This window comes from Micromesistius poutassou (assembly GCF_964030765.1).
Source record: "Micromesistius poutassou genome assembly, chromosome: 5".
Taxonomy (NCBI): Eukaryota; Metazoa; Chordata; class Actinopteri; order Gadiformes; family Gadidae; genus Micromesistius; species Micromesistius poutassou.
The window spans coordinates 19,430,708-19,451,210 of NC_140275.1; the positions used below are offsets into that span (position 1 = coordinate 19,430,708).

A 20,503-nucleotide genomic window follows, 5' to 3' on the forward strand; every position below is an offset into this window, starting at 1 on the left:
TCAATTTCTTTAGCAAGTTCTAATCTACAAAATGGGTATATTGGTAAACGATAGCCTACATAATAACACTATAAATAGCTAATATCTAACCCTATATTATTATAATCAGAATGATAAATATTAAGAAGAATAACGTTTTTGTAATAATTGAATAATATTAGCCTATAATTATAATTCAAAATCAAGATATATTGTTAATGTTGCCGCCGGACAAGGAAAGGACACACAAGTAGCCTACCGCATGACGTCTTCAGGTTCAAACATATTCTGGTTTAAGCCCATGACTCTAGTCTAGAGCCTAACTCATGACATGAATGAATGAATGAATGGTAAATCTTGACTGGTATAGCATGGCCGCCTACCTGGTGGTCGTAGAACTACCGCCCTCTAGTGGAGAAACCAGCCCAAACTGGGTTCCCATGACCGGCTGTCATGGGAACCGTTGGTGCACAGCCTAGCAGTTACACTTAAATGCAAACTCTTGATTTATTGATTATTTGCCATCCAGGTCTAACATTCATCTTTTTCTATAAGTTCTCCATGCCGCCCGTCCTTATTTAAAAGTCGACCGAATAATTGCTCACGTCGATGTGATTCAGCAGCTTTCGGCTAATCGATCAGGTAGAACTTAACGCTAATCACGCGGGCAAACGGAACTGCCAGCGGTGGCAGTTTCGTCACACGCGTCGTTGCCAGGATACCGTCGCCAAACGCGCGACGTAGCCGGGCAACCGAGATAAACAAAAGCCCGGCTGATAGTTTTACTCGACACGACGGCGCACGATGCAATCTCGCCGGGCCAGTCGTGCAGGAGCCTCAAAACACGCCGAAAAGATAACAAACCCGTCCGTGTTTGTCGACACGCACGCCGCCGCCTCCAACCCGGAAGCGAAGTCCCTGTTCGCGTTCAGGACGGACGATGACGTCAGGAAGGTTTACCTGGCGGGAAGAGGCGAGAGACCTGTTGACGCCCTTTTAATTAGTTAGCAGTTTCTCATAAATTATGAATATCTAGTGTCGTCACTCATGTCCAAGTGTCACTAAATTTTGGGTTGTGTTCACAGAGTATCTCAACGAGCAGGGCCAGCCGTATGTGTCGCCCTTCATCGGGAAGATCAAGAGGAGGATGAGCTCAGACCAGACCCTGGGTTCACCACATCCTTCATCTTTCGGCCTGGCCGAGTTTAACCACAGGGCCACTGAGGCGGTTCTAGGGAAGAACTCCTCTGCCATCGTGGAGAACAGGGTAAGGTCAAAACACAGGAGAATTTTATTTTATTATATATTTGTATTATTCGACATTGTGTTTGTCATAACAGAAGCCTTAACCTTTACATGTCACCCATGTGACTATAATGAGGATAGGGATAGAGGATATGAATCCTAGACCAATTAAAACCGTTTCTCGGAACGATTCAGTTAATTGTATGTGTTCCGTTCCATTTAATGTATGGATTGTGTTTTGTTGACCTATTTTCCTTTATGATTGTTGTCCATCCTGCCACATATCGACTGCATAGCGCACAAAAAAGGGCTTTACATCAACACACAAATTACCTCCTGTAGATAGTATTATTAGACATTGTGTTTATAACTGAAGCCTTAACCTCTATATGTCTCCCACATGATTATCAGGAGGAAATGGCCAATCTAGTCAACACACACACACACACACACACACACACACACACACACACACACACACACACACACACACACACACACACAAACAGGTCCAAAATGACAATGTCCACCATTTGTGTGGTGATGTGGTGTGTTTTGTAGGTGCTAGGCGTCCAGACCGTTGGTTTTACTGGTGCTGTGAGACTCGGGGCTGAACTCCTGAGACACTGGTACAATGGGGACGCTGCCTGGCAAGGGCCAGTCTATCTCTCATCCCCCTGTGATGGTAAGTTGCCATGCCAATGACTTCTGAAATTAGTACTACTTAGTTAGTACCACTACCACAAGGACTGCTTTAGCAGACACCCTTATTCAAAGAGACTCTTAATAATCGGTGTTGTATATGCAGGTAGGAGTTGGGTTCTCAGGGTTGCAGACGGGTAGACATCAGAGTTTGAACCAATCAGCTGGGACTCAGACTATCCCGCCGCTCAGGCATGTGTCAAAGCATCAAACCGGACCTTTGTGGTTCTTATCTCCGGGATTCAATCGTCACAATCTTTTCCGGGATAAATGAATAAGAATTAGAAAAGGTATTCTGTGTGTGATGGGTTCTGGACTCTGACCCGCCCAACCAATCTGCTTTGACTCTGACCCGACAAGACTCGCTGGCGGGGGTCTTCCAGGCGGCCGGGATGCCCGACGTGCGTCAGTACCGCTACTGGGACGCGGGGCGGCGCGCGGTCTGCGTGGACCAGCTCCTGGAGGACCTGGAGACGGCCCCGGAGCAGAGCGTGGTGGTGCTGTCTGCCTCCGCCCACCCCACCGGGGCCGACCTCTCCCGGGACGACTGGGCCCTGATTGCACGGCTCATGATGGTATGAGGCGAGAAACGCTCCACTCAACAATCAATCGGGTGTTCGATAAGCGTGCCTCGCCGTGATCCTTCGCCATTACCGCTCTTTCAACTTTTCCCCACGGCTCCCTCCCCACCTTTGTTCCTCTCGGTTTGAACAGAGACGCCAGCTCTTCCCCTTCATGCTGCTGCCCGTGACGGGCCTGTGCCATGGGGCGCCGGAGCGGGACGCGTGGCCCGTGCAGTACTGTCAATCACTGGGGATGGAGCTGCTGTGTGCTCAGTCCTTCTCCCACTGCTTCGGATTGTACGGTGAGAGAGGGGGAGGGAGGACGAGAGAGAGAGAGAGAGAGAGAGAGAGAGAGAGAGAGAGAGAGAGAGAGAGAGAGAGAGAGAGAGAGAGAGAGAGAGAGAGACAGAGAGAGACAGAGAGAGAGAGAGAGAGAGTCAGTCAGTCATTGTGGTAGTTAGTAGTCAAGGCCGGAGCAAGTAGCTTGCCGCAATGCTTATCTAAGATGACGGGCCGTCGTGAATGGCAGCCTGAGGCTGCACTACAGCCTCAGGCTCATTCATTGTTGGAGGCTGTAATTAGGTTTTTATTCCTCTGAGTCTGATTATGTGAAGAATATCCGCAAATATGCTGTTTGATTTATATTATATTATTGTAATTTCCGCAGAATAATTGTGTGAGCATCATCCAGTATCGTGAGAGTGAACGGCGCTCACATATGTGTTCAGTAGCTGCAAACGGGCACGTTCAGTTCACTGTTCACCAAATATATGAGGGCTCTTTCAGCGCGTTCCTGCACAGCACTGGTTGCAGTCATATCCACCTCTGAAAACTAGATGAACAAAAAAACGAGAAAGAAAGTAGACCGCCACGGACCTCTGCAACACGCTGAACATGCTGGTCTTTAAACTGACCTAGCGGTCCTGTCCCCTTAGGCGAGCACGTGGGCCACCTGCTGTGCGTGTTCAGGCAGAGCTCGGTGCTGCTGGCCGTGCGCTCCCAGACGGAGAGGCTCATCAACGCCCTGTGGGCCCAGCCGCCCGTTGGGGGCGCCCGCATTGTGGCCGCCGTGCTCAGCAACCCGGCCCACCGCGCCGAGTGGTGAGTCCAGAGCAAACAAGCTCTCTCTAACGTGACAAAGCCCCACACTATACGGCCACTGTGTCACACTCGGCCTCTTGGTAAACTCTCCCTTCACCTCACCTCACTCTTTTTAATGTTAATGTTAACATAGAGGTGTACCTCGTTACCATAGAGGTGTACCTCTGTTGTTCAGAGTTCACCTAGACTCTGCATAGCCTCCCCCCTTACCCCTCCCCCACACCCCTCTTATGCACTTATTGTTTGTTGTACGTCCTGGCACTTAATTTACGCACTTATTGTATGTTGTACATCCTTACACTTAAAAATAGTACTTAGCATTGTGTAGTGTCTTATCCTAGCTATCTTTGTTGTGTAAAGGGACTGGGTTAACCAAGCGATTGTAAATGCTTGGCACTTGGTTCTAAGAACATCCTTTCTGTACCGATAGCTGTATATTGTTTCTCTTTCTTCTGACAAATGTACTTATTGTAAGTTGCTTTGGATAAAAGCTTCTGCTAAATGCCCTAAATGTAAATGTAGAAACAGAAGGGGTGAGTGGAGGGTGGCAGCCGTTTGTTGTAAGTCAAATGTCTGGTAGGCAGGAGGGCTTGTGGCACATGGCAGCGCGGTGCATGCTGGTCAGGGAACGGCTCAGGGAGAAGCTGAGGCTGCTGGGAACTCCAGGCTGCTGGGACCACCTGACCCAACAGACGGGTCTGTACTGCTGCACTGGCCTGAATGGTAGGTGTTCCGATCCCCAATATCAGATTTGGGGTTCTCTTTTTGTTTTAGTTTTTTCAGTCATGAATCATATGGTGAGTCAATTAGACTCGATTAGGCTAGTCTTTATAAGCGCTTGGAATTAGGTGAGATAAAAAAATGTTTGGCTTCTGCCAGTGCAACACGGATTGGGAAGATAGACGGGCTCACATTTGCACTTGTAGCTAAGGGCTTCCTGACACACTTTTATTGACCAATTCAAACCATTTCTCAGAAAGATACAGTTCATTCTATGCGCTCCGTTCTATTCAATGTATAAATTATGTTGGGTTGACCGATTTTCCTTTATAATTGTTGTCCATCCTGCCATGGACCACATAGCCCACAACAAAGGGCTTTACATCATCAACCTCCTAACGACCTCCAGACATACATGACTCTTGAAGCAAATCTGTAATAATCGGTATAATTCAAATTAAAGTGGATTAACAGAAATGCTTTTTCATTTTCAGAATATAGCTGCATTTTTTTGACACATAAATAAAATTAATAATAAATCATCCAAGCTGCATTTTCATTTTCTTCTTCAATATTGCTCATTTTGTAACTTAATTAAAATGAAAAAGAAAAGGACATTTAAGATTTAATTTTCAAAAGATGCCCGGCAAATAGTTACCAAAATTCAATTTGAAATGTCAAATTTGAAAATTAAAATGCATTAGCAGAAAGGCATTTTCCTTTCAAGGTCATTGCTGCATTATTTGACTCATAAATAAAATGAATAATAGATCATCCAAACTGCATTTTCATTTTCTTCTTCAAGACTGCTCATTTTATGACACAACTAAAAAGAAGGACATTGCTTTTTCGTATTCAATTTGAATTCTCAATCCCAAGCGGCGCAGGAGAGTGATGTCAGTGGCCGTTCTTCTCTTTCCGGGTTGGTTGGGCTCACCTGCACACAACATGCTGCTCCCCCCCCCCCCCCCCCCCCCCACAACCGGTCAACAAATCCGCCACACATTGCTACCTGGACTGTGCCCCCTAACGTATTAGATGTGTATCACGGTCAGACTCGGAACTGAAGAAGAAGAGAGGCCACTGACGTCACTCTCCTGCGCCGCTTGGGATTGAGAATTCAAATTGAATTATGGACTCTTTTTTGCGGGGGGCAGGCATGAAAACGAAAAAGCAATGTCCTCTTTGTTTTCTTTTTAGTTGTGTCATAAAATGAGCAGTCTTGAAGAAGAAAATGAAAATGCAGTTTGGATGATCATTTTATTTATGAGTCAAATAATGCAGCAATGACCTTGAAATTAAAATGCCTTTCTGCTAATGCATTTTAATTTTCAAATTTGACATTTCAAATTGAATTTTGGTAACTATTTGCCGGGGCATCTTTTGAAAATTTAATCTTGAATGTCCTTTTCTTTTTAAGTTAAGTTAAGTTACAAAATGAGCAATATTGAAGAAGAAAATTAAAATGCAGTTTGGATGATTTATTATTAATTTTATTTATGTGTCAAAAAATGCAGCTATATTCTGAAAATGAAAAAGCATTTCTGTTAATCCACTTTAATTTGAATTATGGTACAGATTTGCTTCCATAGCCACTCTGCCCAAAACCGGATAGGAATAGATTCACATACAGAATACAGATCCTCAATCGTAGTACAATGTTCACTGAAATGCTGAAAACTGAACCACTGATTTTCTTTTGTTTTTCTTCTATATTCTCTGGGCTTTGGCTTTAGCGGAGCAGGTAGAGTATCTGTCAAAGAGAAAGCACGTCTACGTCCTCCCTAATGGCTGTCTGAATGTGAGCGCGGTCAATAGCCGTAACCTTGACTACGTGACGGAGGCGTTGCATGAAGCGCTGAGCTCTCAGCCCCTCTCCTAGCCGCGACGAGGATCTTAAAAGGTAAAGTGGACGGTATGGGTTTAGACACAAACAGGTGGCCCAACGGTTTGGTTTATGCAGGGACAACATCCACAATTGCGTTAATTGTGACATAATACTGGAATGTTGAATGGTGGGTTGTCTATGTTGGCTGGAAACAGACAGTGTAGCACACAGCGTTTAACGTGGAGACTTTAATTTACTTTATTTGCCGTAGTGTGTTATGGTATAATTTTACTCTGTCTTTCCTTCTTTCTATTCTGTCTTTCAAGATAATGCATGGTCTGATAAAACTGAATAAATATTTTAAAAAAGTGGATGTAGAAATGATAGGTTTCTACAGAAGCGGAATGCATGCACTTGCATTCCGAAGGTAAATTTGGTAAATCTATCTCAGAACTCTGAGAAAGGTTTTTATGTAAAAGAAATTCATTTTCTGAATGAATTTGATTCCTCAGAATCGTGCAAGAAACTCTCACCTGCATGGAGTAGGCCTTCTGCTGATCAGCCAAACCCTCCACATGGAATTACTCTGATACAGAGTCGATATACGACTCTGTACTTGATATATATGTTATATATATGTTAACTAATATCGTCTAATTATGTAATCAAAGTAATCGCTTAACCACATGTAACAGTAGAGAATGCATTTCAGATGCATCGACTTATATCCTTGAAGCCATATCAGTTCAACTGATCCTGAAACAGCACAATGACATCAGATCATAACAAGTCTGAAGGGGCCCAAAGTGGACAAACTGAAAACAATACCATCAATATTACTCAAGGACATCTCCCAACGTCTCAAACATAAACAAAAATAAACCTGGATTCAACCCAACAGACGAGGCATGTTTGCTTCTATGAACTCAAGCTCTAGTGAGTTACAGCTTCTCTTTTTGAGCAACTCATTATTTCAGAAAAACAGGAGTGGATTTTTTTTCTCAAAGTCAACCTTTCTCAGAATTCTGAGATAAGAAACGTGATAGTTCAGAGAGAAACAGAGCTTACGTTTTTAACCCCGTTAAAACTTTTCTCTGATTTTTTTTTAGAAAAACAAGTAGAATGTTTTGTCTTCATTAAATGCATTACGCTTCTGTACATGATGTTCAGTAAGATTCCCTCAAACGGTAGCTCCTTATATACTTTGAAAACTTAATACGCATCTGTGCTTCTATATTCATAGAAGCTTAATCCTTGTTATAATACGTCTCAAGTCTTGTCTTGTCCTATGTGTTAGGTGATTCATACTCTGTACATAACATGGTCAGATGTATAGACCTATACAACGAAGAAGGAATATGGTAAACCAAACTGAATCAGGGAACTACCGATTGGGAGGTTTCAAGCCGTTACAAATATAGATGTTTAAATTAACAATTTTCCTGTTAGCTGATGCCGATACAAATATTTTTTGGTTGTTGTTAATACCTCTATTTGTGCCTGGGCAATATAACGATCTCCATTATAAAAATAAGTGAAATGTTTTAAAGTCAGCCCTTCATCACACCATCTGTGATCAGGCCAATATCGTCTTATAACGATGTAACTCTCCATCGGTGCCTCCCTGACTGTATGTTTGATTGTTTTGAGATGATAGTTCAAAGGTCATATGAGTGTGTGAGTTCATCTCACTAACGTCCTGTTCAACCAGTGGTTTGGGATGAAGGTGTAGGTATGATGTATAGCGTATTTTATTTTGTGAAGTACGTACAAGAACAAATTGGCCTAGATGGCAGTTAAACACTACAGTGTAATTATCTCTGTGAAACACTTAAGAAATATTTCTTTAGAGCAATGATGGAAGGTATTTTGTTTATATGTCTTCTTCATACGATAGTCTAAATGTCCTTAATAAAACCTGTTGGGGAACAGCACAATCCTGTGTGTTTTTTCCTTTATATATATATATATATATATATATATATATATATATATATATATATATATAAAGACAATGCTCACAGGTAGACTTTTAAAATAGAAAGTATTTTCTATTGATTCAATTATATATTGCAAGATGATATGTTCCAGGGCCTAGGACTATATCTACCCATAAACAGCCATTAATGTTGACCTGAATCAGCAGAGATGCTCCCCAGCATCCATCACCCACCAGGAAGAACATGGCATATATTAGGTTTGACAAAGGTCTTGTGTACATTGCAGATTGCAGTGGCTCTCCCCCTAAGACAACACAGATTTACTGGGGCAAATAAATCCCAATAGAGAGAAATGAGGGCCAGTTTGCTGCTGGGAAGTGATTCAGACACAGACACGTCGCATTCACCTCCATCACGACAAACCTATGCCATACACCACGGCTACGTCACACAACTCAACATGCCTGCTTTTAAGGTGCCATTCATCTCATGGATATAGAAAGTGTAAATCAAAAGTCAGCATTGGTCCTCGAGAATCCCTTGTCAATTCCTAGATGTATTTAAAAAGTATTGTCGATATTGTAAAAATGAAGGCTTTAAGAATACTGATGCATATCTTTCGTTAGTTTTCGGTCTGGCAGATGTGCTGTATTTATTTTCAATTCCATGTTTACAAAACCGTGCTCCATGCAGACTGGACACTGTCTGAATTGCACTTCTGTCTGGTGCAGAGAGAAAGGACAGAAATGGATGTTTAATGGAGGGAATGGGCCACCTCGTATTATTTCATGTTATTTATTTAATTTCAGTGGAACATTAAGGCTGATAAATGTCACAGCCAGAGCACTATTATGCCCCAAGTCTTTTGTTTACAGAAATGGGTGTCTTCACAAGCAGTCGTTCTTGAGATTTGAATGATGAAATTACAGTTACAATTTATATCAAAGATGAATTATCAGGTATTAAAATTAATAGAAAGTCAACCCCACAACAAAATATTCCAAGATATTCCAGATTTCACATACATATACGTAGAACCAGAATCAATAACAACAACCCTAAAAACCATCACTACAAGGAAATGTCCACGAGTCAATCATCATATGTGTCTGAGAGGGACAGTCTGGCCTTCACAATAGATCAAGTTCTGTTTAGAAAACCCATGGCTGGCATGGCTTGGTGCCAACGGTTTCCTTTAACACCGATACTGTGCCAGCAGCCTCTCCCCCTCATCCCTCCCCGACCATCCCCCAACAGAGCATGTCAGCCACGGAGCAGACTGATGAGCGGCCATGGAAGCATCCATTCAAACTATTCCTCTGGAAGTCATTGGCAATCAATCATCCTATTGATTCCAACAAAGCTAATGTCATTATCGTTGAGATGTGCTCTCCCCAGGGAGCTATAGGCAACTTCCTCCGCTCTTATGCGGAGGAAGTTCCCGTCCGTCCGTCCGTCCTTCCCTCAGACTTGCCGGCCCTGACCCAGCGAGAGAGCCCATGCTGGGCCGACAGCTGAGGACAGGAGCAACCAGGCCCCCAACGTGCCCCACAACCTTCCCCGGTTATTTGCTAGTGAGTGCCAGGGTGAGAGTGTGTTAGAGGATATCTATTCAAGTATAAAACATGGTTCTTCTTTCATGTTCACATAATCCATTATGAAACATACAATGTCACTGCCCCATGTTGTGTTGGAAATGTTGGTTTCTACAACAACTGACTTTCATATTGAATATTTTAATCTTCAGTTGCCTGAATCCAGATACACACACACACACACACACACACACAAAATCTCTTTCTCACACACACACACACACACACACACACACACACACACATACTCTTCTTTTGCAATAGGGGGGCACTCATCCTATTTTAGAAGGTTGTAAAGTGTTGTTAGTTAATTCCATTTTAGATTTGATTAAAGATTTCAGATGTTGGTAACAAAGAAATTGGTCTCTCCCGATCCCTAATTTTGGATAATTGAGGTGAATGACATACATTTGTGGTTTTTGAAGATGCGATGAAGGTAGGTGATGCCCCTTTGCTGCCATTTGGGGAAATAGATAGGTGCCTTGTGCAGTTAGAAATCAGTGTTGTACCAGATGGGAGTGAGCCTACATGGTGCTAGTGTTGCCTTGGTGATTTTGTTGGCTTTCCACCAGGCTGTCAGAGTTGTGGATATCGTGATGTTATGACAGAGGTCAATTGTTTTGATTGACTGCGGTAGGAAGGGGAGGTCTGCAATAGATAATGGGGTGCATAGTTTCCTTTCCAAATCCAAAGTATTGTAATGATTAGCCAGAAAATAGTGCATGAAGTTTGGTGCTTCAAGACCACCTAGATGTTTCTTGTTTTGAAGTGTTAAAAATGTTATTTGTGGTCTTTTGTCTTTCCAATAAAAATGGGTGGTGAGAGAGTCTAGTTTAGAGTCTAGTCTAGTTGAACCAATTGTCTGTTGGGGTGGTTGGTATCAATGCAAATAGGTAGTTCATCTGTGGGAGGGTTTTCATTTTGACTGTTGCAATTCGGCCTATGAGTGTGATCTCATAGGCCGAATGATCTCATAGAAGTGATAAGTGCAGATTGATTCAATCCTGGTGGCTAAAGTTTTGGTAATGATTTTCAAGTCTGTATTGATTAATGACAGAGGGGGGTAACTAGAGGGTTGTGTTGGGTCCTTATTTGGTTTCAGTATGACTGATGACTGCTGTATTCATATGTGTGGGAATGGTAGAGGTGGATTTTATTTCTGCAATTAATCTATTGAAAAGTGATAGGATGTCCCAAAAATGTTTGTAGAATTCTGCCGGTAGTCCATCTGGTCCAGGTGATTTATTGTTTGGCATACTATGTAAGGCTTTGATGAGTTCTTCAGGGTTGATGGGTTGGTCTAGTAGGGTTGTCTCGTCTGTGGTTAATGAGGGATGGTCCAGATTGTTAAGAAATTAGTTTATTTCGGATTGGGAGGGTTGGATACCGGCAGAATACAAACTGCTGTAGAATTGGCGGAAGATGTTGTTGATGTCTTTAGGATCCTGAGTAGTTTTACCTGAGGTATCAAGAAGAGATGGGATAAGTGATTTGTCTTTCTTGTGCTGTAACATGTTTGCCAGATATTTACCTGCTTTGTTACTGAGATGAAACTGATCGTATTTGAGTTGTTGTAAACAGAACTGTGTTTTTTTTGTGTATGATACTGTCCAATTGTGTTTTAGCTTGTCTTAATTTAATGTGTGTTTGTTCAGATGGAGTGGTAGATTGTTGATTGCTTAGCTGTTTCACTTTTTGCTCAAGATTGTTTTCTAATTGCTGCTGTTTTTTTTATGTGATGAGTATGATATGATTATGCCTCTCAACACTGTTTCTAAAAAAGGGTTGATGTTGAGATTTCTGGAGAGTTGTTCATTTCCAGAACGGAAGCCCACTCTCTCCCTGTGATAGTGATGTGTGAGATGAAACGCCATCTAGTAGCGTAGGCATTGGTCACTGATAATTGGATGAATAGTATTTTATGAAATCTGTTGAATTTGGAAGTTACTAACAAGGAACATGTCAATTCTTGAGGAAGACTGGTGGGCTGAAGAGACATAGGAATATTCTCTAAGCAATGGGTTCCTTGCTCTCCTTGTTAGTGTGCTCGCCAGCACACTAACCTCAACTTCTTTACATACTCATTATGTAAAGCGTACCTAGGGTACCTAGAAAATATATTAATGCAATAAATGTATTAATTATTGTTTATCTGTTAACTTATTCTACAGTGGGAACAGAGTAATCGCAGAGAATAGAAATTCTCAAATGAGCATCCTTGGAATCAACATCTGGTTTTAAAGCGTCTAATTGTACTTACTTAACTATAAAGCCCCTGAATATATGAGAGTCTGATATTCAACTTTTGATTTTGTCCATTAATGCAGTGAAGTGGCAGGAGTTCTGGACAGCGAGCCAATTAATAAAGTAATGAGAAACGTGAGGAAACAGAGGAATTGGTAAATTATATAAATAATGATATAAATGAATTACCAATTATATGGCACATGGACAGTTATACAAGAAAATCTTTCCAACCCAAGTATGATTTTCCAATACGAAATTTACTTTATAACTTCTGGGGGAAAAAACATCAATGCTAATTAATAAAATGTACTTTTAAATCAAGCCTCTTACAATTGTTGGATGACTTAATTTATGGTTAACAAAATGTTATTGTGGACTTTATTCTTTTTTAAGAAATTTTGCTTTTGTTTCTGATATTTTCCAAGAAATGTTAAGGATTTAAAGTTGGTGGTCAAAAGTTGTATCTATGACACACTTCTACACTGGGATGATGACGACATGTAATTCCATACAGTGTCACATAAGGTCACACATACAACTGAATTGTCATACTTGTTTATTCATGATTCATGATTATTAAAGTAAATTGTGTCAATTCTGTTTCAGTTTTGTACTGCAAGCAAAAACAAAAAGTTAGATTCAATCTCGCTTTCGATTTATTCAGGTTATTCAGGTTTTTATTTCAAATTTGACAGTTGTTTGTGGAGAAAAGTAACAATCTGTCTGTCCCCCCCCCCCCCCCCCAGGAGGACTCCATCTTGGGGGGCAGGGCTCCATCTTGGGGGGCAGGGCTCCATCTTGGGGGGCAGGTGTGCTATTCTTTCAGGGTTTGTTGACATCAACACAGTAGCATCCTTTGGTTGTGAAGTAGTAGCTATATGGTATGTTTATGTTTGGTTCATATGGAACTTCATTCATTCTCATATGACTGCTTTAGAAACCCACATAGGGAAGATTATTATACTGTATATGATTATATAAATATCACGGCAGGCTTGGATCTACCATTTAATCAAGGGCTGCTTTTGCTGAACCATCAGTACAACACAAGTCAACGGATGGCATGTTCAGCGACGGAGGGGATCAGGAACAAACTGTCTTTGTTCCTGATGTTTGTCTTCAGGAGATTGATGGAGAGCCAGAGATGGAGGAGTCTGCCACTTAAGGAGACCTGTCAAGAGACGGGAATACATGATGTTCAGACATGGATGCTTAGAGAGAAGATAATAGCTCAGTGAGTCTAACAACATGTTTTCATAAGACCTTTAAACTGAATGGTATGTAACGTGTTAACGCATGTATTATGGTTACATTACCACACACATAGGCCTACGTTTTTTTTAGGAGTAGGCGTAAGGTAGGGAACACATTGAATAGCATTGCTACATCACGCCAAGGTGCACCCAAAAAAGTAATTCAGGGCCTTAGTATATATCACAATAATACAAAAGTATATTATCTTAATAAAATCTCTGAAAATCACAAAACTGATTATTTGAGTTGGACATATAAAAATAAATGCTGAAAAATCCAACAGTTAATTTTGCCTTATATTTACATCCATTATTTAAGTTTATTTCACAAAAGAAATTAGTATTTGACAAACAAATTATAATTTTAAGATATCCATAATATTTTCAGTAAATAACAGTCAGAATATTTGAGTATGGAGCAATTATACCAATCGGTTTCAAAAACTTTAATTATTACTCACTCTAACTCAATAGTCTTCATCAACAATTTAAGAAATTGAGTAGTTTTTGCGCGCAGAGAGTGGAATCATGAGATATCTAGCCTGCGTTTTGCAACAACAGAGGCAAGCAACGGTCTCGGAGACACCGCGGTGAACATCACTTGGGAGAACTCTACGGCGGTAAGCAGAGCACTAGCAAAGTTGAATGAAATAGCGACCCTGTCTTCCTGCACATAAACGTTAATGTTTTTTTTTTTTTTTTTTTAAATACTGTCACCACCATGCGGTTGTACATTAGCTAACTTCATTAACAGTTTTCTAGCCACCAAATTGCTCAGCTAACACACAGCTTATACAGCTAACGTCACGAAAAAATGACTTTGAATGAATTTATTCGTATTTTAGCGCTATACAATTAAACATGCTTAGTTTGTGACACTCGGTACGGAATGGACTTCTAGCGCGAGGGAGAGAAACGGGTGTTAATGGGGCTGTGGCAGGGAGTAGCTGGTGCTTTGAAGCTCACTCCGCCAAAACGGTAAGGCTGACAGCTTCAGTAAGTTATCCAGGACCGACGACCGACCGGGGGGGTGGTGCGATCGTAGCTAGTGTTGGGTACCGAGGACCAAGTACCGAGTGGTACCGGGGGCAACATGGTCGGTTCTACCCGGACCGAATGACTACATTTCTTTCGGTGCCGCAACAATCCTCTCGCCCTCTTGTGGTCGGAAAAAATGCAGAGCACTTTCCTCTCCTGCTGCCCAGCTGCAGCCATCATGTCCATAACGTATAACGGCGTTAGGTAACGCCGTTATTTTTTCAGTAACGGGGTAATCTAACTAATTACTGTTTCCGTCGTTACAACGCCGTTATTACTGAACGTTAAATGCGATGCGTTACTATGAATTGATTGGATAAACTGCGTAATCCGAAAGCACCCCTGGCTCCACACACAAACTGCTAGTGAGGACGGAGACGGGGTGGATTAACAACGAGATAAGCGATTATGATTGGCTAAGGCAGAGTCATGTTTCATGGTAGCCAATCGGAGCCAGTGTTTTTACCCACAAGCCAGGCCACGCGCAGTCGCGCACCACACACACACCTAACAGATTCGAAGAAGTAGCAGAGACGGCGAGTCCGGAGCAATCCGATGAAAAGTTGGTATTTTCAAGGTGGAGATATAAGCACTACTTCAAATTCATTGACATATAGCAAATATATATATATATATATTTTACAGTAACGCAAATAGTTACATTTTCAAAGAATCAGTGTTGGCATGGCATTTCTATAAAAAAGAAAAAAAGTATCGATTTCGGAACCGTTTAGGAACCGGCATGGGTTTACAGGAATCGAAATATTTCAAACAATATCCAATTTGGATTTGGATTTGGAGTATTTGGATTTGGAGTAAAAACCTTCTCCACACTAATTATAGAAGAGAAACACACATTTCAGGACTGCTGATTTTCAGCCTCCATTCATATTTAATAGAGGGGCGGACAATACCTGTAATATTCTCAGCTGTCAGGATTTTTTGTGATATTTTGGGGGGAACACTTGATGATACCTAGAGCAAGTAAAGGTTGAATTTTTCCGTCAAGCATGTTAAAAATGTGAATGTCTGCTTTACAGCACCAACACTGCTAATAGAGAGACGGTGAACGAAGACATAACATCAGACAAGGTAAATGGCATCTCTTTATAATGTACAGAAGGATTAGGTGTTTCAATTTCGAAAAAAGGGACCTTTCTTTTTCCCCATATTGCATGAAACCTAAAATTAATAAATAATAATTATAAATAATTTTATCTTTTTAGTGTATATTTTCCATTATAGTTGTAGATATAATTTACATCAATGTGTAAATGAAATCATTTCATATCATGTTAATAGATCTGTATGATAAAACATATTGGTCCAAAAACTACATGAATGGAAATTAGTATTAAATCAGTCTTTTTCTTCCGTATTGTAACACTGTATCACTGTATCACATTGTATCATCCTTTTTAAGGTGGCGGCTCATGTCTTGGCAATGTAAGCTCTGCACATTTGAGGATTCTTCAAAAGGGGAGCTTCTCAAGCATTATCGATGCTTATATGAGGAGACAGTAAGGAACAACAAGAGCTGGACCGAAACCAACTAATCGCTGAATCAAAGAAGAGAGACAGCACAGTCATCAAGGACTTGAAGTGCAGAACTTTTGCACATAGGAGACATGATGTTGTCAGCCTACAGATGAGCATCAGTGACTTGCAAGTGAGTAATTGGAATTGTTGTAACAGAGTGGTCAATACATATTGTGGACTGAAAACCTGCATGTTTCACAGTTACACACTCACTGGCACTTCATTAGTTAGACCTGTGTCATCTAATGCAATCAAATACAACAGCTCTGCCACACATACATTTTCAGTTTTTGTTGACATTGTCAGAAAGGTGATAATATATTGGTATATTAAAGGTGCAATACATTGAAAAGTGTTCCTAATATTTTGTCCCCCTCAACGTATGTTAAGGGATTGGACAAAAGTATAAGGACACCGCTCAATATAATGCACTCCAATACACCACCATCCACGATGACCTCAATGATAAACAAAGTATAATTATCACCTTTCTGACAATGTCAACAAAAACTGAAAATGTATAAGCTAATTTATGGCACAGCTGTTGTACTGGATTGCATTAGATAGGTGTACCTAATGAATTGTCTGGTGACTGTACATCCTATTTAAAATTATAATGGTACAGTCTTGCATCCTATTCTTCTCAGTATGGACTTAAGCTTTTGCTGAATGACAATAGATGAGTCACCAGTTCCTTTTTCTCTTTTCTCATCTCTCTCTCTTTCAGGTTAGCGCAGAGTTTCAGAGGATCACCACACTGAATCTTTAGCCAAAATTCATGGCAATGTTGGACATCTATACACCTAAACTGCTGTCCTTGTTTCAAGCGAAGAAAGGTGCTTCAGGAGAGAGACATCGGGCACAAATGAGTGTTCTACTTCAGGTATTAAAATTTTTCCTCCACCAATTAAATTCATACCTTACCTGTAATAATCATAATTCCACCTGTCTTATTCACATTTCTCTCCTTAAGTTAATTACCATCAATAATTACATGTTCATATCCTAATCAGACAACTTATCTTTATCCCCTCTGACTCTCCCTCATTCATCCTCCTATCCTCCAGCCTTCCTTAACAGTTCTTGCTTCTTCTTTCTTAGTTTTCTGTCCCTCAATCTCTCACATCCTCTGCACACCATTTTACATGTTTTGTTTTATTCTTACATCACTACACTCCAACTCCAGGTACTTTTTTCTAGTGTAAATTCTATTGAAAGGTTTGACATTAAAGTTGGTGGAATCCCCATTCAACAGTGGAATCCCCATTCAACAAACACGTGAGGTTGTCATCCGATTTCTCATCAAACATCTGGGAGAAGATGCCAGTGCCTTGTTCAAGGACTTTGAGGTTAGTATAATACTGTAGTTTTTGTCATTTTTAACAATGTAATCATGGGTGACCATAGAGTTGCTGCAGTACAGTTAGTTTTTTCCTTACCGCACACAAAGAAGAAGCTGCTTTTCATATAGTATAAAGCATCTGTGGACATCAGATACTGTACGAGTCACCCACATTCATTTATAGATCGATGCTGACTGATTTCACTGTCTGTCCTGCTTTAAATACATCAAATGTTATTTTCTGTGTCCATTTTGTTTGGAGAGAGAATAAATTATATGGAAGCATTAATTAGTTATTTTGTCTGTTTTTAAAGAAATCAAAAACAAATTTGGGACCACCACAGTTCAATTTGTCCACTCTATATCCTGCTTTGCTCTTTTATGTTAGTAGGTGGTATTTGTCTTGTGACATGCAGGTTGAAAGTGAGCTCTAAACAGTTTTTTTCTTTACAATGTCTGCAGGATGCTGCCGATGGATCTGCCAGTGTTCAAGTCGAGTTGGCAGAGGAGGTCATGAAGATTTACCTGCTGCAAAACCAAGACGGGTCAGTCGATGTCGGGATTGTGATTGAGGGCAACACTGTCCTCAGCAGTCTTGGGGATCTTAGCAGAGCCTGCTGCTATCTGTTGGGATTGACCTACGCGTTGGATCTGCGATACCCAAAGAACCTCAAATGCAGTTTTGAGGTATTCCAGAAAGTAATGCTGGAGCTGGATTCTGGAAATCTTTCCTACAAGGTTCAGAGACTGAAGAATTACCTCTGTATGTAGTTGCTGGCTACTGTTCAGCAAGATGCTCTCTTAGTGAGGGAATTTTTCATTGGCAAGTCTAAAGTTTAGCTGATGTACTGTTGTATTAATGTTTACATAATAGTTTCCATTCATAGTTAAATTGCATGTTGGACTTGTATTGTTTGCTTTTGTGGAACTTTAATGTGAAATATCTTAAATAGTTTATAGTGCATTTCAGGAGGATGCAAAATGTTGTTCTTGGTGCATTTATGCAAAATGTCATTGTTCTTGGTGCATTTCAGCCATATGCTGCATTAATTTCAGCCTGATGGACATTGTCACATGCTCACTGACGAGAGTAAACCATGTTGAAAGTTAAACTACATAATATACCAAGAGTAATGCAAGTTGAGATTTCCATTAATGCCAAACAGATTCTGTTAAATGGCATTTTATGCATTGTGTGGTGACCCATTGTTCTTGGTCCATTTCACCCAGGCTTGAGAGACCACTTATCAAGAGTTCAATTCAGCTGTTTTTATAGCATGGACATTTTTACATGTCATTTGCAAAGATAAGCTGTTCGGATTTAAACTTGATGTTTTATATTTGTCAAATCAGACAAATAAATGTTTAATTAAAATGATGTGTGTAGAATTGCTTTTATTATTTTGTTTCATATATTGACCTGAAGTACTCCTAGATTAAAGAGTAAATACATTTTTTTAAATTAAGTAAATGTAACATTTATTCTGATATTTGATAGTCCAGTATGAATTACATTATGTTAAAAACATTAAGTGTAGCAGATTTGTTTTGTTAAATAATAATCTCATTTTCAGTTGCATCTACCTAACATTTTAATTATGTCTACTCATTTTTTGTGAGTGGTTTGAACTTAGGGTTACTATTGCATAGACTTTTTTGTAGACTACAACAAAATTTTAATTATATCAACTCAATTTTATATTTCATGGTAATCAATGTAGTTGTTCAGATCTACTTAAATATTTTAATTACATTTACTTAATTCATAAAGTAAATCTAAATGATTTCACAGCTTTCAAATTTACTCAATATTTTTAAGTGTAAAATGTTACACAGATTAAATTGAGTAGAGTATAGTTAACGTTTTTAGAGGGATGCAGTGAGACCTTCTGTACCACAAACACCACAGCCTGTATGCAAATACCCTAGACCACTCTAAGTGGATCATTTATAACTTTCCTCAGTGTTTGTGCGACTTGTGAACCAAGAAAGTCAGTCAATCCTCATGGAATCATGGGCCAAAGGGAAATCCACTGCATCCAGGCAAATGCTCTGATTCCCTCTGATTTATTGACTGCTTCTGCAGAAGGAGAAAGAGAACCTGTCCAAACATGGTAATTTATAGGATAGAGCGATCCATATGCCTTTGACCAGATTGCCTTGACATAACAGCACCTGTTGATGGTCTGGCACTACGCACCGCTCCCGGCGGCTGGGGGTCGGATATAGCCCACCATATAAGAGGGTGGGTAGCCTGCCTCACTTCAGGGATGATGCTGCTGCTGCTGCTGATGCTGAAGTGAGGCGGAACACACAGCATCTCTACCCAGGGCTTTAGTGTTGTTGGGTTTCATGATCACTGATGGAGTGAACAGACGTGGCGGTGCGCACCGGTCCTGATGTGAGAACTTCGAAGGTTTCGTTTAAGAGAGAAACGCTCGTCTGTCCGCGTCGAGACTTCACAGGATTGGACCACAGACAAGGTGAGGAACACTTTTCCATTCTTTGTGTCGACGGAGTAACCATGTTTAAACCTGTGTTTAAACCTGTTTTTAACCTCACTGCGTCTCGTCTTATGCAGCGTGATGCATTTGATTATTCGCATCCATCGATCCTTTATCGATATTATTCATTCCGATTTGGTCGCTTGGGTTGTCGATAGGCTTTTAAAACGATGAAAGTAAGAATAAAAAGCGTTCTCTATTGTAATTAATTGTGCTATTAGCCGTACTGAATGCATCAATTGGGCCTATTTAAATCAGAAGACAAGTGTGCATAATCCAAAAATTATGTTTTATCAATAGGCTACGATTGATAAGTACGACGGGGTTATAAATATTATGACCTCGTTATAGGCGTATGAGCAGAAGGTTGAATCATTAGTCTTACACTAAACATGTTTGCATACAGTGTAGGCCTAATTGATATAACGCATTGTAATTAAGGGGCAGATAGCGCACTTCTAATTCCTCAGGCTTCTCCTCTCACACTGGTGCGTTTTAACTCTCCTTAATCGTTCGGTAGGCATGGGGAGCATCTTCAGCCTTTCATCAGTGTGTGAAGGAAGATTTTACCGTTATGTTCTGATGTTTTGTCGATATCCGCCTCTCTTCGAGGCCAGCGTTCATCGAGCCCATTTTCAAAGCAATTCATTTAAACGTAAAATATCTAAGGTCATTCTCTTTTGTGTAGTGTAAAAGCAGAACTGCTTTTAGAGCTTTGTGAACTTCAATGGTTGCTATGTGGTTGTCCTGCAGGTAGCCTACCTCCCTCAAACCCTTTTTGCATTGGAAAATTACAATGCAAAAAGGGCATTAGAAACATCTAGTTTCTCCCTCTCACAAGAAGGCCGCTCATTTCCAGCCCACAGCAGAACTTATTCATGAGCCAACACAACACCGCCCTATGTGT

At 40.6% G+C, this 20,503-nt stretch overlaps 1 protein-coding gene and 1 pseudogene across 2 annotated transcripts; both read left to right on the plus strand.

The window, feature by feature from the left end:
• Positions 1-783: 783 nt before the first annotated feature.
• Positions 784-6,192, plus strand: got1l1 (glutamic-oxaloacetic transaminase 1 like 1; the record flags this gene model as incomplete). The annotated part of the gene is made up of 8 exons (XM_084467655.1): positions 784-952; positions 1,065-1,246; positions 1,786-1,909; positions 2,287-2,501; positions 2,641-2,791; positions 3,425-3,590; positions 4,171-4,313; positions 6,047-6,192. The coding sequence occupies 8 exons, from the start codon at positions 784-786 to the stop codon at positions 6,190-6,192; spliced, it is 1,296 nt and encodes a 431-aa protein (XP_084323781.1).
• Positions 6,193-14,953: 8,761 nt separating this feature from the next.
• On the plus strand, positions 14,954-17,863 carry LOC311343343 (annotated as a pseudogene). The gene is made up of 5 exons: positions 14,954-14,957; positions 15,729-15,880; positions 16,430-16,633; positions 17,004-17,099; positions 17,555-17,863. The product of its transcript is annotated as an uncharacterized misc_RNA (transcript).
• Positions 17,864-20,503: the final 2,640 nt, after the last annotated feature.